Source organism: Rhinoderma darwinii, chromosome 3, assembly GCF_050947455.1.
Source record: "Rhinoderma darwinii isolate aRhiDar2 chromosome 3, aRhiDar2.hap1, whole genome shotgun sequence".
Taxonomy (NCBI): Eukaryota; Metazoa; Chordata; class Amphibia; order Anura; family Rhinodermatidae; genus Rhinoderma; species Rhinoderma darwinii.
The window spans coordinates 329,965,657-329,983,116 of NC_134689.1; the positions used below are offsets into that span (position 1 = coordinate 329,965,657).

Sequence of the window (17,460 nt, forward strand, 5' to 3'; positions counted from 1 at the left end):
GTCCCTTGAAAAAGAGGCAGCTACATATTAAAGAGCTGTAATTCCTAAACCCTTCCTCAAATTAGGATGTGAATACCCTCAAATTAATGCTGAGAGTCTGCACTTTAAGCCCATATGGATTATATAACTGTATATTCAATGTTTTGGTAAACAGCTAAAATACCAAAACTTGTGTCACTGTCCAAATAATTCTGGACATAACTGTATGTCTTGGGGCTTGTGCCCCTGATCTTTTAAGACTCTAGCAACGCCCCTGGCTGCTAGTGCTGCATCGATGGGTCACTTAAAGCTTAACTAAACTTTCAAAAAGCTTCTAACGTGTCATAGTAATATATAAGGTTTTGTTTGGTGGAGATCTAAACACATCGCTAAAACGAAGCGGCAGAAGCATTCGGGTGAGCGCTGATCCTCTTTGTTTCTGACCGGATTTTCTCGGAAAACCGAGCAATTGGTCTACGGGCTCAATAGAAAGTCTATAAACCCGTACACCAATTGCTCGGCTTTCCGAGAAAAGCTGATCAGAAACTAAACAGCTCAGCGCTCACCCGAGCGTTTCTGCCGCTTTGTTTTAGTGATCGGTGGGGGTCTCAGTGCTCGGACCCTCACCGATCAAAACTTCTGGCATATCACTATGACATGTTAGAAGTTTTTTGAGAGTTTAGTTTCCCTTTATGAGACCCAGCAATGCAGCTGAAAGTTACGGTTGAGCTGCAGCCTTTGGCCGTGAAGAGAAGTTGGGGGCCCAAGAAGAACTTTTGTCCATGAGCCGTTAGCTACGCCCCTGTGCATGTCATTGCTGTTACTATATACTGAGGGGGAGATATATGACTATAGTAGAACATCTTGAATGCAGCAGCAGCTAGTTCTAACAGACTACAAGAAGCTGCACCGTGATTGACTCGGATGCTCAGTCACTAGACAGGGACAGTACTGGAAGCGGCTGGTTATAACCTGGGGAGCGGCTCCTTTAAGAGTTAAGAAACTTGAGATTTGTTTGCGCAACAGTCAGTGCAGCGGAGCCGCCAAAGTGTCTAGACTGTCACATGATGGGAGGCAGCCAATAGCGGCGCCCGGTGCTGGGCCCGAGTGTGTGTGTGTGAGAGCTAGAGCACAAAGAGCAGCGAGTGGAGAGAGAGAGAGCGAGCGAGCAGAGAACCGGAGCCTGAGTGACTGTGTGCTGGCGGCGGAGCACCGGATGCGGCGGGGAACTGTACGTGCTCCACGTATCTGAACGTGACTGATAAGCAGAGCTACAGGGTACGGAACAGCAGCCACCAGGACCAGGTAGACCGTGTGTAGTCAGAAGGAGCCGAGCAGCCCTGGAGGACTGGAGGCTGCACACTCCCGGGTGTTATCTGCAGCCCAGCAGCATCCCTGTCAGTGTGGTCCCCAGGCAGGATGCTGCTTGTGCGCTGCCCGGAGCTGCATACTCTGCGCTCAGCTGCGGCCATGTGACAGCTCCGGAGACCTGAGTAAAAAGAAAAAGCGCTTCAGCCTGCAGCCGGGAGATGTGACCCGGGAGCTGCTCTCGGGTTCCAGCTGTTGTGTGTGGAGCCCGTCCTGTACTCCCTCATTCATACCAGACACCGATCTCCTGGCTATTGTAGGATTAAAGTCCCTGCCTGGCACCGGAGAGGAATCCCGCAGCGCACTGTGGAAGGATTGCGGATCAGTGTACCCACACAGCATTGCCCATCCCGGCTGTGCCACCTCCGCGCAGCCGCCACACATGCCGTATCTCCCCCGCTACTCGCCTCGGTCAGCGCTGAGGCTCCAGTAAGACCCGGGCGCATCCCCGCCGGGGGCGTCGCATGTTCAAGTCCAGACGCACCGGGCTGGTTCGGCGCCTGTGGCGGAGCCGGGCGGGCGGTGATGGGGGAGTATCTTGCTGCGGTCTGTCCGAGCCGTCCGGCGGGTCCCCGGAGCTGGGCTCCGCTGCATCAGGCGTATTGAAGCGCTTGAAGGAACAGGCTCTGTGCGCGCTGCTGGAGGCCGTGGAGTCCCGGGGCGCAGCGCCCGGAGCTTGTGTGCTGGTGACCCGGGCCGGGCCTCCTCCTCACCTGCTGCTCTGCAGACTTTTCCGCTGGCCTGAGCTGCAGCATCCTGGGCAATTGAAAGCGCTGAGCGGGTGTCAGGGGGCTGGAGGAACGGACAGTAACAGCATGTGCTGCAACCCCTACCACTATAGCCGCTTATGTGGACCCGGTGAGTACACGGTTTACTTGTCGCATGGTGCGATTAATGTCGCACAGTTTGTTTTTTGTTCTCCATAGATGTTAAATTGGTTTTCCGTAAAGCAAAGTGACCGTGTCTATTCATTATTTCATTTACCATTTTCAAGATCTCTGCTTGCTGTTAATGAATGGGAATATGTTATTATCCATAGACTGAATATCCATACAGGCCTAGCTTCTCACAGCTGAGCGTTTGTTACAGTTGTTACCAGTTTAGGCAATTCTATGAGAGCTAAGTAGCTTGGACTCCACACTGCTATATTTTAGCTACACTAATACATTGTTGCAAGAGGATTTGTGTTACTGATGTATTTAGATAACCACCTAAACTACATATATTGTAACAAACTCTCAGCTATTAAAAGTATTAGGTCTGTATGTTTCTATTCACTGACCGTAGTCATGGATCTAGAAAACTTTTTACATTTCTGTTTTAATTCTTCTAATAGAGATGTCATATGTTAGTGCTGCTCTATATGTCATATTCTGTTTCTGCCATTCATGGGGTAGTAAAGCTCCTGCCATGGCACCAACTGGCAGCACTGCAGTGTGGTGTAACAACCCAGTAGCTGATTTTTGGTGATCTCGACTTTGTATGCCATCAAGTGTCACACCACTCTGTTGTATAGCTGTGGCCTGGACTATTGGATTGCATAAGTCATAGGGCATCAGAAGTCAATGTAGCCTGGGTCTGACTGGTGCATTTGATTTCCATTGACTTCCATAGAGTGTGACATTTGGGCATGTCTTAAATGCGAGCATCACATGCCATCATGTTTCTAGTGCCATCCACTTTAGGTGTTCCTGATGAAGGTCCTTGTCATGCCCATATCCCTGGCTGGATTTCCATGCTTCAGAATGGTTCTTTTCCACTTCTACATTGCTGGGGATTCATTTTGTTCATCATGTGGTGTGTCCTGTACAGCTAAATGATTAGTGGTATATGGAAGTGCCATCACATGAAATTGTACCCTTATGGTACAAGGCCGGTACAGACCTACCCAATGTATCCTAGGACGAGCAGGTATTTTTACCTTCAGCAATGTGAGCAGAAGCAGCTGAGGGTGAATAACCTGTCACCGGACAAAACTCTTTATATAGAGGCATTTATAGGGCAATATTACCCACTGAATGGCCCCCAAACTATGTCGGCGGTCCAACAGGTAACACTTGCTTCTCACTGATTGGCTGAGAAGGATCAATTTACTGGCGCCTTTCCTGTAAAGTTGTGTCTTGGCCTTCTCAGCCAATTGGGTCTATTGAACCTTTTAGCATCTTACTATTGTGTAAATGGCCCTATAAAAAGAGGTCTATCTGGTAACGGATCCCTTCATATTTAACAGACTTGGCCATGAGATGAATGTTTACGATAATGGAGTGGCTTGTAAGGAAAACATTAATAGTCGTCTTGTCTGAGGATTATTCTAGGGCCAGTCTTCAGTCTGTCTACAGTTCTAGTAAGACAAGGTCGTGATTGTTGGGCATGGCCATCTCTAAAGGTCAGTCTGTGCGGAAGTGCCTGTGAAGTGCGCCCACATAAAATCTACATAGGTTCGGAGACTATTTGGTGTATATTTTCTATTGATAAAACAATCTGATAATAATTTGGTATTAAAGTGATAGCGTGACCATTTTCTCTAGAAAGTTATCATAGTTGCAAAAAAGCTTGTTGCATTTTTGTATTGACTCAAAGAAATTGGACTGAAAATGTACGTTATTTTTTTTAGTGGGAGATATTTCCATCTGTTAAAAGCAACAGCACATGCATTTAGATGGAACAAATTATATTAAGAAAAGTATTCTGCAGTCATGTATATGGATAGCTAAAGGTATATTGTCATGTGCCGACCCCGATCCGTGTGCAGCGCAGGCAAAAACCGAGTGCGTATCGAAGTGTTTTTTCTATGCATTTTTTTTTTTGTCTGCACGGTAATTACAGGGAAACGTGTTTTTTTTTAAAGTGTTTTAACCTGTTATTGCTGCGCGTACAAAAAACGTGGACTAAAAATTATCATATCATTCAGTAATAATTCCCTACAACATAAAAGTTTCAGTTTTTTTTTTTCATTTCGGCCATGATCACGAGTTTTGATGCAGGTTTTTGAGCCAAAGCCAGAAGTGGATCAATAGGAAAGAAAGGTATAAATAAAAGACTGATACACCTCCTTTTTATTTGTATCCACTCCTGTGTTTGGCTCAAAAACCTGAGCCAAAAACTGCATCAAAACTGTGTGTGATCCTGGCCTTAAAATACGATTTTAACTTGCCCAGTAATGGAACCAAACAAATATACGTATATTGCCATCTTCAGGTAATAAAAGCAGGGGGCAATAGATAGCGCCTTCAGTGATGTAGATCAATTTCACGTTTCCAGTCATTTTAGGAGTCCCCTCCGCCAGTATGGTGGTGGGATTCCATGCCCAGCAAGTGTGACAGTATTTTTGCACTTGTCCTGGATGTCCTTGATATGACTGGATGTGCAGTTTTATGAAGAATGCCAACTGGATGGAGCCTATTTGTTTTACATAGTTGCTCCATAAATACAATTTTACCAATGTGTATATTCATACAGGGACATGGCTAAGTGGGTGTCTCCTCGATTACTGTGTAACGTTCATCTTTCGATTAGGGACCATTTTTGTACTGTAAAGATTGTGCCATGTCTCTATGCAAATTTGTTGAATGGTCTTATTGGCGTCTATCGTTAGTTAAATGTCTCTCTCTATGAGCTCTCGGCTGATCGTTCCCTTTTTTATTAGACAAAGGAAGGATCTGGTCAATGCAAGTAGATTTTCTAACATATACTTATTTTGCACACAATTTTCTCTTTTTGTGCGTGTGTATATGTCTAGAAGTCCTGGCAGTTACATTGTGCATGACCACGGCCCTCAAATACCGACCTGTATCCATTCTAACTTGCAACGTTGGGCTTCTTTTTGTCATCATGTTAAGGAAACGGCACAGACCTGTTGTAACCTAAAACCTTATAAAGGCAGATTTAGCCCATTTTTTGCTGACTGTTAGCCGCTTTTCTTGACCTAAAAAAGTGTGACCGATGCCGATCGATCGTAGGGCATGTATTTATGGAAAAAGTCGGATTGGACTTTTATCGGCTGTAATCGACAGTTTTTGGCAATACTTGGAAAGTAATTTTGTGCCTTACAACAGGTGTGCACCCCCTTCGATTGTAGCCCAGCCTAGATTACAGAGCAAGGCAGATCGGTCTGCCAATTGTAGGCAAACATTCACAAAACTACAACTCGTTCAGAAAGTGGTCATCTGAAATCTCTAGGGTATGACCAGCTTTAGGCTAAGTTCACACGTAGTGTAAATACTGTGGAAATTCCATCTATAGAAATTGACATGCTGCAGGTTGAGAATCTGCACCTCAGGTCTGTTTCCGCAGGTTTTTTCTGTTTGTTTTTTTTTTGCAACGCCTGGATGAGATTTGTTCAAATCTTCTTCACTTTGCTGCTACTGTAATACGTCGAGGAATTTCCGCACTAAAATTACTCGGAAATTCAGCAGTATTTATGCTATGTGTTAACTTCCATACACTTAGGCCCCATGCACACGACCGTAAAAATTGTCCGTAATTGTGGTGCGCAATTACGGACCCATTCACTTCTATTGACCACAGACACCACTCCCCGTATATTTGTACGGGGAGTACAATGTACCGCAAATTGTGGAACATGTCCTTTCTTTTGCTTTTTACGGGCCGTGCTCCCATACTTAGTACGGGAGCACGGGCCGAAAATGAGAGTGGCTGTCCACGGCTGCCGGCCGTGCCCGTAAGCACGTTCCGTGATTACAGGCACGGCCGTGTGCATGGGGCCTTACACAAATTATTTTAGCGGGTCAATTGTAGTATGGGTTGTACCACAAACACTTATGTCTAGATATTACTGGTTTTGATGGTTTAAAAAAGTGAAGTAGAGAAGTCCCATATGTTTCGTACCACTTGCGATAGTTTTTGATCAAGTGTGTATGTGCCTTTCTATACTGGTTGGTTACATTCATATTCGTGTCCAAAGGAACATTGATCATAGGGTAACGGAAGAGGACCTGTCGGCTCTCTTCACATGTCTGTTTGGTAAATATTTGTATTCCCCATGAAATTGTGAAGCATTCTTTATTAGAAATCTGCATTGTGCAGTTCCTCTGTTGTTCCTCCTCGAAATGTATGAATAAATTTACAACTGGCTCTTGCCATTTTCCTTGTCAATGAGGCTGCCAGTGTCAGACTGTGTAGGGAGTAGGGACACCCCCAGGGGTTGCACTAATGCCTTTACAGATGTAAAAAAAAAAATCCGCTCCATGCTTCTTTCTACACATGAGACTAAATGCTGAGCTAAAGTGGGAGAGGGTTTGCAGGAGAAGTTCGAGCCAGTAAAAGCATTTTTTATTTTTTTTACTCACAGCCAGTTGCCATTGGATGCGGGTAGACTAGCATCTGATTGGTTGTTTGGAGCGGGCTGCGGGAGTGGCTGATTGTTAATGCCTTCTCACCTCCGGCATTATTTCTCCTGTGCAGCATCCATCCATTAATACGCTGAGAGCATCACAGTGGATTCCGGTATCCGAGTCCCCTGGAGAAGAAATCTGGTAAAGGGGCCGCTTGCCATTTTGCCCTGGGGTCAGGAGGAGGAAGCGTGTTGTAGTGTGTGTGTATATACTGTACCTGGGATATGGATATATTAGGCAGCAAGTGAACAGTCAGATCTTGAAATTGATGTGTTGGAAGCAGGAAAAATGGTCAAGTGTAGAGCTCTGAGCGACTTTGACGTAGATTAAATTGTGATGCGGCAGGTCTTATTGGGTCAAAGCAAAACAATCCAACCACTTTACACTATAGTATAGCTTACCACACTCTTGACGTGTATAGGGAAGAACGGCTTCTTTCTCCTTCAGCCCAACGAACAGTTGTCAATCCTGATATTCCAGACTTGTGTCCTGTGAATTCCCTTCTATTGCCGGATAGAAATTAAAGGACATAGTGCAATGCATCTAAATAATCGTAAGGGTCTAAAATTCGGGCTTATTCTTATTTACAAACAAGTTGATAAAAATTGCATGTAAAAAACCACACTAAGTCCAGGGATCACGAATGCCCAATGTCAAGGTGTTGTGTGTTCCTACTATGCAGTGGTTAGTACATACCAAAAGAGGGCCAAGAAGGGGCAACCGGTGCATGGGTGCTAAAGACACATTGATGAGCATGGGGATTGAAGGCCAGCCTGTCTAAATTCCACAAAAGAGCTACTGTAACACACATTTCTGAAAAAGTTAAAGAGGCTCTGTCACCACATTATAAGCGGCCTATATTGTACATGATGTGATCGGCGCTGTAATGTAGATTACAGCTGTGTTTTTTGTTTAGAAAGACGATCATTTTTGACGGAGTTATGACCTATATTCGCTTTATGATGAGTTTCTCAATGGACAACTGGGTGTGTTTTACTTTTTGACCAAGTGGGTGTTGTACAGAGGAGTGTATGACGCTGACCAATCAGTGACTCATCAGTGATCAATAAGCGTCATACACTTCTCTCCATTCATTTACTTCAGATAGCGATATAGCTATATCACTATGTGCATCCACATACACTAACATTACTGCAGTGTCCTGATAATAAATATACATTACCTCCAGCCAGGACGTGATGTCTATTCAGATTCCTGACCACTTCTGTAGCATCTTTGTGATTTACAGCATAGCGAGATCTTGCTATGAATGACAGGTTACAGCGTAATCTCGCGAGACTACGCATGCTATGCTGTAAATCACAGAGACGCTACAGAAGTGGTCAGGATTCTAAATGCACATGACGTCCTGGCTGGAGGTAATGTATATTAATTGTCAGGACAATTTGTAGCGTTTGTGTGTTTATGTGGCTGCACATAGCGATATAGCAATATCGCTATCTGCAGAGTAAATGAATGGAGAGAAGTGTATGACGCTGATTGGTCACTGATTGGTCAGCGTCATACACTCCTCTGTACAACGCCCACTTGGTCAAAAAGTAAAACACGCCCAGTAGTCCATTGTGAAACTCATTAGCATAAAGCTAATATAGGTTTTAACTCCGTAAAAAATTATCGTCTTTCTAAATAAAAAACACTGCGGTAATCTAAATTACAGCGCCGATCACATCATGTACAAGATAGGCCACTTATAATGTGAGCCTCTTTAATGCTGACTATAATAGAAAAGTGTCAGAACACACAGAGCATCGCAGCTTGCTGTATTTGGGTCTGTGTAGCCACAGACAGTTTATACTGCCTATGCTGACCCCTGTCCACTGCTAACAGAACCTGAGCATCAGAACTGGACTATGGAGCGATGGCAGAAGGTCTTCTAGTTTGATGAATTATGTTTTCTTATACATCCTGTGGATGTCCGTGTGCGTCGCTTACATGGGGGAGAGATCACACGAAGATGTGCTATGGGAAGAAAACAAGATGGTAGAGGCAGTGAGATGCTCTGGGCAATGCTCTGCTGGAAAACCTTGAGTCCTGGCATTCATGTGGACGTTACTGTGGCACGTACCACCTACCTAAACATCGTTGCAGACCAAGTACACCCCTTCATGGTAGAATTATTCCCTAATGGCAGTGCCCTCTTTCAGCAGGATAATGCGCTCCGCCACCATGCAAAAATTGTTCAGGAATGGTTTGATGACTATGACAAAGAGTTCAAGGTGTTTACTTGGCCTCCAAATTCCCCAGATCTCAATCCGATCGAGCATCTGTTGGATGTGCCCGAAAAACAAGTCCGAACCATGGAGGCCTCACCTCACAACTTACATGAATTAAAGAGTATCTGTCACCACATTATAAGTTAGGACCTATATTAGATTTATGCTAATGAGTTTCTTAATGGACAAATGGGCGTGTTTTACTATATGACCAAGTGGGCGTTGTACAGAGGACGGTCTGACGCTGACCAATCAGTGACCAATCAGCGTCATACACTTCTCTCCATTCATTTACACTGCAGATAGTGTTCTTATTACATCACTATGTGCAGCCACATAAACACACAGTAACGTTACTCAAGTGTCCTGACAGTGAATATACATTACCTCCAGCCAGGACATGATGTCTATTCAGAATCCTGACACTTCTGTAGCGTCTGTGTGATATTTACAGCAAGGCAAACGTAATCTCGCGTGATTACGATGTAACCTGTCATTTAAAACGAAATTACGCTTGCCTTGCTGTAAATATCACACAGACGCTACAGAAGTGTCAGGATTCTGAATAGACATCATGTCCTGGCTGGAGGTAATGTATATTCACTGTCCGGACACTTGAGTAACGTTATAGTGTGTGTATGTGGCTGCACATAGCGATATAACTATATCGCTATGTGCTGTGTAAATGAATGGGGGGAAGTGCATGACACTGATTGGTCAGCTTCATACACTCCTCTGTACAACGCCCACTTGGTCATATAGTAAAACACGCTCAGTTGTCCATTGAGAAAATTATTGGCATAAAGCTAATATAGGTCATAACTCAGTCAAAAATGATCATTTTTCTAAATAAAAAAACACTGCTGTAATCTACATTACAGCGCCGATCACATCATGTACAAGATAGGCCACTTATAATGTGGTCACAGAGCCTCTTTAAAGGATCTGCTGCTAACATGTTAGTGGCAGATACCATAAGGACACTTAGAAGTCTTGTGGAGTCCATGCCTCGGAGTCAGAGCTTTTGTGGCGGCACACAATATTAGTCAGGTGGTTTAAATGTTCTGACAGAATGATGTAAATGGTTGTATATACCGATTTTGTTTCTATGGGCAGTAGCGTCACTTTTATCTTGCGCTAGTTTTGAAAACTTTATTAGTTCTAGCAATGTTTCCCTGCACAAATAAATCGTTCTAACATCACATATTTCTATGTACTTCTCCTTCTTGTCAAAAAAATACACTTTAATGACACACTTTAATTTATGTATCAAAGTTCTACATTTTTATAATCTAAGTTTTTTATGAGTGAATTTGTACCATTTCATAAGAGTTGAGAGCAAAACATTTAAGAAAAAAAGTAGTTAAACCAGAGCTGTGTTTCTAGTGTTGCATTCCAGTGTAATATGTGCAGACCCCAGCATGTCCCTCACCCGCCCCCTTCCTGGGCAATAATAGGCTCCAGCATATCGGAGAAGCCGTGCAATGGCAAGAATCATTCTATAATCACATGCAGATCAATGTAACCGCACAGAAAGCAATATAATGATCTGCAGATCAATATGGTTACTTAAAGGCGATCTATCATAAGACGAGTGAAACCTATTTATAGGACTGATAAGTACAATAGCACCCTATGGATTTAGTAAGCAGCAGTGCAAGCCAGAGCTGGGCAAATCCCATGTAGCCAGTGAGTCTGGAAGTTTTCTATTGGTGTCTTTTTCGATTGTTTTGTATTGATGTCTATAAAGTCAGTTTGACTCCTAGAATCCGCTAGTCTACAGGGTTAAGTCCATCCCTGGTATAAACTTGTAATAGATAATAGCGTTCTATTAACCCAAGCTGTGTAGCGTGTGAAGAGGGACATGTGTTATAACTTTATTATTGAATGAAGACAATGGATTAATAATTTCAGTTTAAGCAAAATATGTCTTCGAACCATTGTGTAAGGCATGGCTTCAGATGGCAATGCGAATGCAACAAAAAAATATATGTTTTTGCACACAAGTTTATTTTGTAGCCTGGAGCCCTGCTGCATAGACATAGATTTAAACACAACACTGGCTGCCAGCCTGCAGCTGCCACTATAGAAAGTATGGAAGCTTACTTCATACTGTTATTATTGAGTTCAATGTATAAAGGTGTCCATACAACTTCAATAACTGTCGGCTGAAAGCTTGTTTGGCCAACAGCTATTCCTCCCGACGTACCCATACAAATGCACGCTCTGGGAGAGGGGCATAAGCCGCTTCAGACACCCCTGGCAGCAGCTTATCTCCCTTGAGAACAAAGAATCGGACACGTCGGCCTAAACATCTAATGCACAGTAGATGGTCAGCCGGTTCCGCCAAAATCTGTTAGTCTAGTGTGTATGGTCACTGTATGCGGTAACCTCCTACCCTGTCTCTAGCGGTGGCTGCAGATAGCGCATATTGTTTTCTGTAAATACTTTGGTCAATCAGTCCATAGACTAGTGTAAACCATGCCGCCAGTCAGTTCAGTCTAGTGTAAACCTGCCGCTGATCAGTTCAGTCTAGTGTAAACCATGCCGCCAGTCAGTTCAGTCTAGTGTAAACCATGCCGCCAGTCAGTTCAGTCTAGTGTAAACCTGCCGCCAGTCAGTTCAGTCTAGTGTAAACCTGCCGACGATCAGTTCAGTCTAGTGAATATGCTGCCACTGGTCAGTTCACAGTACAGTGTAAATTCTGCTTCCGGTCACACCACAGTCTACTGTAAATACTGCTGCCGGTCAGTCTACATTCTGGTGTATATGCTTTATTTATTTTATGTAGAATATTGATTTTTAATTTGGTGACCAAAAACTTAGGAGTGATCTTTTTGTTTACCTGGAGTCCTGACATGCCCATTTTGCCAATCAACAGATAACCGCAAAATAATTGGATAATTTCAGTACAACCATCATCCCATGTAAACACAGTCTTCTCTCTATATCAGGCTTGAAGCCAGTCTACGGGTCCTCTTACATGGCGTGGGCCATATAAACGAGCGCCGATCTACAAGACAGCTCGTTGATGGGTTTGCTTTCACAAGGAGCTATGTATGGGGACGAGCGCTTGTTTCTACGATTGCTCGTCCCCATACATTTTTATCATGTTGGCAGCACGTCTTACTGTTTACACAAGGAGATGTGGTGCTGACAACAACGTTCATCAGCTGATGAACGGGCGTTCGGTCGTTCGTTGGCTGATGGCTGCCCTGTTTACACAGGGCAATGATTGGGAACGAGCCTTCTGTGAACACTCGTTTGCCCGATAATTAGCACATGTAAAAGAGCCTTTACAGCACTGCGGCTTTGCCACTGGATAGACCCATTTAGGTGGGTGGGGCTGGCATAGCATGTGCCCCTGTTGGATGCTGGAGGAACAGCAACAAGCCACTTCACCTTATTTCTAATACTAAGTAACTTTTACCAGACTGGAGAAAAGAAATGTGTTTTGCACAACAGTATTTTATACACCATAAGGGTTATTACTCTAGTTTATTTGTATTCGAAGAAAGCTGAAGGCCTTGGAGTTCATAGCTAATATGTAAATAGTGACGTGAAGCTCCGCCGGTCATTCAGATGCAAATTAGACACGTGGGTAAATCAGTCCGTTTTTGGAAATGTCCTAGGGATGTCCTCAGCCAGCAGGAAACCCTGGTGATTTCGTCAGTATTTTATGTATGAAATTGTTGATCTAGGTCTATAATCCATTCCAAGTTATGGCATGTGACTTGACTGTTTAGTAAACTTGAACGTCATCTAAAGTTAAAGGGACACTGAACCTAAAGTCTATCTTTTCTCTATTGATACCTGGAAGCAGCCATTTCAAGCTGTGGACAGGCTGATGTAGCGTTCTTTAGTTGGATTACTGGCGAGGGGAAATGTCTACCTCCATGATCACTACTTTATCTCTTATATCTCAAGTCCCAACATTTATATACATATGTGTGCAGAATATTAGCTGCAGTTTTCCAAGAATACACATTGATGCCTAGCCTTAGGATAAGCCATAAATGTGTGATCTTTGGGGATCTGACCCAAACTGATCAGTCGAATGAAGCCAGATCTGCAGCCCCTTGAATGTTTTTTCATATTGGACCAACACTAATTTTATAATGATGGCCTATCCTAAGGCTAGGCTATCAATGTATATTCCTGGAAAACACCTTGGAGGTGTAGAGGTGATGCGAATAAATGTATTTTAATGGGTATTCCCAACGTAATCATTTATGATCTATCCATGATAAATGCCTGAAATCTCTGAAACCTTAACCTATCTCCAGAATGGGGGTCACCCAACCCCCTGTCACGCCCGGTGAGGCTGTTTCCGAGACTCTCATAGAAATAAATTGAAGGAGCTGCGCACATGTGCGGCCACCCTCCATTCATTCTCCGCCTGGATGCAGTTGCTGACAACTGTCTCACTAGGCAGGGCATGGGTTGAATGACCCCCACCATTCTGCACATAGATGCGGGTCATCATTCAGCCATAACATTAAAACCACCTACAGTTGAAGTAAATAACCTTGATTGTCTTGTTATAATGGCACTTGTCAAGAGGTGGGATATAATAGGCAGCAAGTTAACAGTTCGTTCTTGAATTTGACATGTTGGAAGCCGGAAATATTGGCAAGCGTAAGGATCCGAGCGACTTTGCCAAATTGTGATGAGTAGGCCAGTGCATTTTAAATATGGCAAGTCTTGTAGGATGTTCCCGGCATTCAGTGGTTAGTACCTAAAAGTGGTTCAAGGTAGGACAATTGGTAAATTGGCGACAGGGTCATGGGCGCCCAAGGCTTATTGATGCATGTAGCAAGCCTGTCCGGCAAGATCAGAGAAACTTTTGTAGCACAAATTGCGGAAAAGTTACTCCTGGCTATGATAGAAAAGTGTCAGAACACACAGTGGATTGCAGCTTACTGCATTTGGGACTGCGTAGCTATAGACCAGTCAGAGTGCCCATGCTGAACCCTGTTCAGCACTAAAAGCGCCTACAATGGGGACGTGAGCATCAGTACTGGTCATTGGAGCAGTGGAAGACGGTGGCCTGGTCTGATGAATCACATTTTGTTTTACATCATGCGGATGGCCACGTGCGTGTTCGTCACTTGCCTGGGGAGGAGATGACACCAGGATGTACTATGGAAAGAAGGCAAGCCGGTGGAGGCAGTGTGATGTTCTGCTAGGAAATCTTGGGTCCTGGCATTAATGTGAATATTGCTTTGACACCAAGTACACCCTTTCATGGCAACGTATTCCTTAAAGGCTGTGGCCTCTTTAAGCAAAATTCGCTCTGCCACACTACAAAAAATCTTCAGGAATAGTTTAAGAAACGTGACAAAGCGTTCAAGCTGTTGACTTGTCCTCCAAATTTCCCAGAACTCCATCTGCTCGGGTATCTGTGGGATAAGCTGGAAAAAAGTCTGATCCATGGAGGCCCCACTTTGCAATTTACAGGATTTAAGGGATCTGCTGCCACAGGACACCTTCAGAGGTCTTGTGAAGTCCATGACTGAAAGGATCTGAGCTGTTTTGACTGCGCTAGGAAGACCTACACAATATTAGGCCAGTAGTTTTTTAATGTTCTGGTTGATCGGTATTATACATACACACTGAGATTAAGAAATGACAGGCACTAAGAAGAAGGGTGAAGTATGCTGACCAGCCAATTCACTTCTCTGCCTACTTTTCAAGCGTTCGCTGCATTGGCCGATTGTCGGCCGGTGTAAAAGGCCCTTAAGCTGCATCTTCCCAGCTCTAGCTGGTAGCCTGATACGTTCTAGCATTGAGTATATTAGTGAATTACAGATATTTGTTTGTTGTTCAAGGGGGTTTTACACAGGACGATTATCGGGCAGACGAGCGTTCATATAACGCTCGTTGCCGATAATTGCCCTATGTAAATAGGGGAACGATCAGCAGATGAACGAGCAAACGCTTGATCATCTGCTGGTCGTATCTTTTTAACCGGTTAAGGACTAGGCTGTTTTACAGCTAAATGACCAGAGCAAATTTCACAATTTTGCTATGCGCTTCTTTAGATGACTATAACTCTGTAGGTGAATAAAGTTCATCTTTGAATTTTACACTCTTTTTAAAGGACAGATAGGGCTTTGTTTTAGTGGCATTTGTCAGTATATATCATTTTTATTTTTTTCTCTAAAGTGGGCAAAATTGGAAAAAAATGCAAGAATTTAGCAATTGCGTCAGTTTATGCTAGCATTTTTCACACACAGTATGGACCACGGACAAAATTCATCTCCTTTCACATTCTGCCACTTCTCCCGTGCATGGGGATACCAAATATGTGTGCCTTATTCACTGTGCGGGCATGTGCCAGGGCTTGGCATAAAAGGAGGCTTTTCGGCCTTTTTGGTCCAGGAATTTTGCATTTGATTTTATAGCCGCATACTGTTTTCTGGGGGGCGTAATGCTGCTGAAACATTAGAAACACCCCATAAATGACTTCATTCACACAAGTAGACCCCACAAGGTTTCCTTCAAGGGGTTTATCATATTTTTAGACAGTCCAGTTTTCTTCTGAAAGTTTCTTGAATAAGATGGAACAAAATAAAATCAGCAATTTTTTAGCAATTGCGTCAGTTTATACCAGCATTTTTCACACACGGCATAGACCACGGCCAAAATTCATCTCCTTTCACATTCTGCCACTTCTCCTGAGCATGGGGATACCAAATATGTGTATCTTATTTATCACATAGAGAAGTAGGAGGGCGGACGATAGAAGAAGCTTATTTCACAAATCGCTTTTTTTCAAAGCTGGTTTTACAAAACTTAACAGAGTTTCTATAACACTTCCAAAATATCTGCTCTTGAAGCAGAAATCCCAAAATATTAATCTAGGAGTATAATGGGAATTTTTTTTTTTTGCAGATGAACTTTAGAAAATATGCAAACATTACATCCACCCCCCCCCCCCCATTCCCTCCCTCACCCTTGGAGTAAAATCAGGGGAAAAATAAAAAAGTAATGTAGGGTAAATAGATTTTCAACGAATTAACTAAAATCTAATAATGCAGAACAGTGTGGTATTTTTTTAAAACATGGCTCAATGCACAGGCCTGGTTGCGAGGTACATGAGGGACAGAAATATCGGGAATCTTTGCGGTGCCCGTCTTTTCTGCAGACGCGGCACTTTTTCTGGGGGTTGCTTCTGGTTGGTGTTGGGGGACTCCGACTGATGAAGTGTCTTTCAGTCAGTCGCGTGACATCCTCAGACTGGGGGCATTCTCGGGTGTCCTGAACATCAAATATGAGGCCTTCAATAATTTTCTCCTGGAAATCCAGGTATGTGTCTCTGCCTCTGTTTTTTTTGTAGAGCACAAATGAGTTGTGGATGGCCACCTGTAACAAATAAATGGCCACTTTTTTGTACCAGGTTTTTGTTTTTCGCTTTACTAAATAGGGCTGTAAAACCTGGTCGCTTAAATCCACCCCCCCCCCCATGTACTTGTTATATTCGGACACGCTCACTGGTTTGTGCTTGTCCGATGTTGCCCCTCTTTCCCTCACTGCCACTGTTCCTGCGGTATGAATCGTGCTTAGCACATACACGTCTTTGCGATCCCTGAACTTGACCGCCAGCAATTCTTCAGATGTATAAGCACAGGAGTCCCCCTTTACCATGCGCTTCCCCACTAATTGCTGTGGAAAACCAATTCGGTTTTTGCGCATGGTACCACATGCCCCAGTCCTAGCAGCATGCAAATGCCTAAACAGGGGCACACTGGAATAAAAATTATCACAGTACAGGTGGTACCCCTTGTGAAGCAGAGGCTGCATTATCTCCCACACGATCTTACTGCTGGTGGAAAGATCAGGGGGGGGCATCCAGGAACATTTATTGTGCGGTCCCGCCCTTCATAAATCCTGAAGGCGGTGGTATATCCTGACTCGCTTTCACACAATTTGTAGAGCTTAACGCCATATCTTGCCCTTTTGGAAGGTAGATATTGGCGAAAGCCAAGTCTTCCATGAAAGTTGAGGGGGGATTCGTCCACACTTACATACTGCTCAGGGGTGTAGAGTTGCAGAAATAAATTATTCAGGGAATTTATCAGTGGTCTAATTTTGAACAACCGATCCCGGTTTGCATCGGTACTTGGGGGGGCCTGTGCGTTGTTTGTTGAAGTGGAGGAACCTCATTGTCTCATTACGAGACCTGGGCATTACTGCAGAATATACTGGGGTGGCTTGGGCGGGTCTTGTTGACCAGTAAGACCTAATGGAGGGCTTTTTGACAATACCCATATTTAGGGTGAGCCCCCAAAAATGTTTAATTCCTGCAAATTGGTGGGCGTCCAATCTCTGGCATGGGTGGATGAAGGTTTCTGCCTTATATATTGAGTGGCATATAAATTTGTTTCGTGGACAATCAGATTTAGGATGTCGTCCGTTATAAATAAATGGAAGTAATCCGTTTGGACAAAATTTGTATTGTCCACGGTTATGCCAGGAATGGCAGTAAATCCGTGGATTCTAGGCCCAAAAGATGGGGCAGG

General features: G+C 43.8%; 1 protein-coding gene across 1 annotated transcript in view; it reads left to right on the plus strand.

The window, feature by feature from the left end:
- The first annotated feature begins 1,031 nt into the window (after nt 1–1,031).
- Nucleotides 1,032–17,460, plus strand: part of SMAD6 (SMAD family member 6) — a 71,900-nt gene continuing 55,471 nt past the window's right edge. The window contains exon 1 of the mRNA XM_075855296.1: nt 1,032–2,205. Within this exon, the coding sequence (XP_075711411.1) occupies nt 1,812–2,205 (394 nt within the window). The 5' untranslated portion in view covers nt 1,032–1,811. The remainder of the gene's footprint in view (nt 2,206–17,460) is intronic.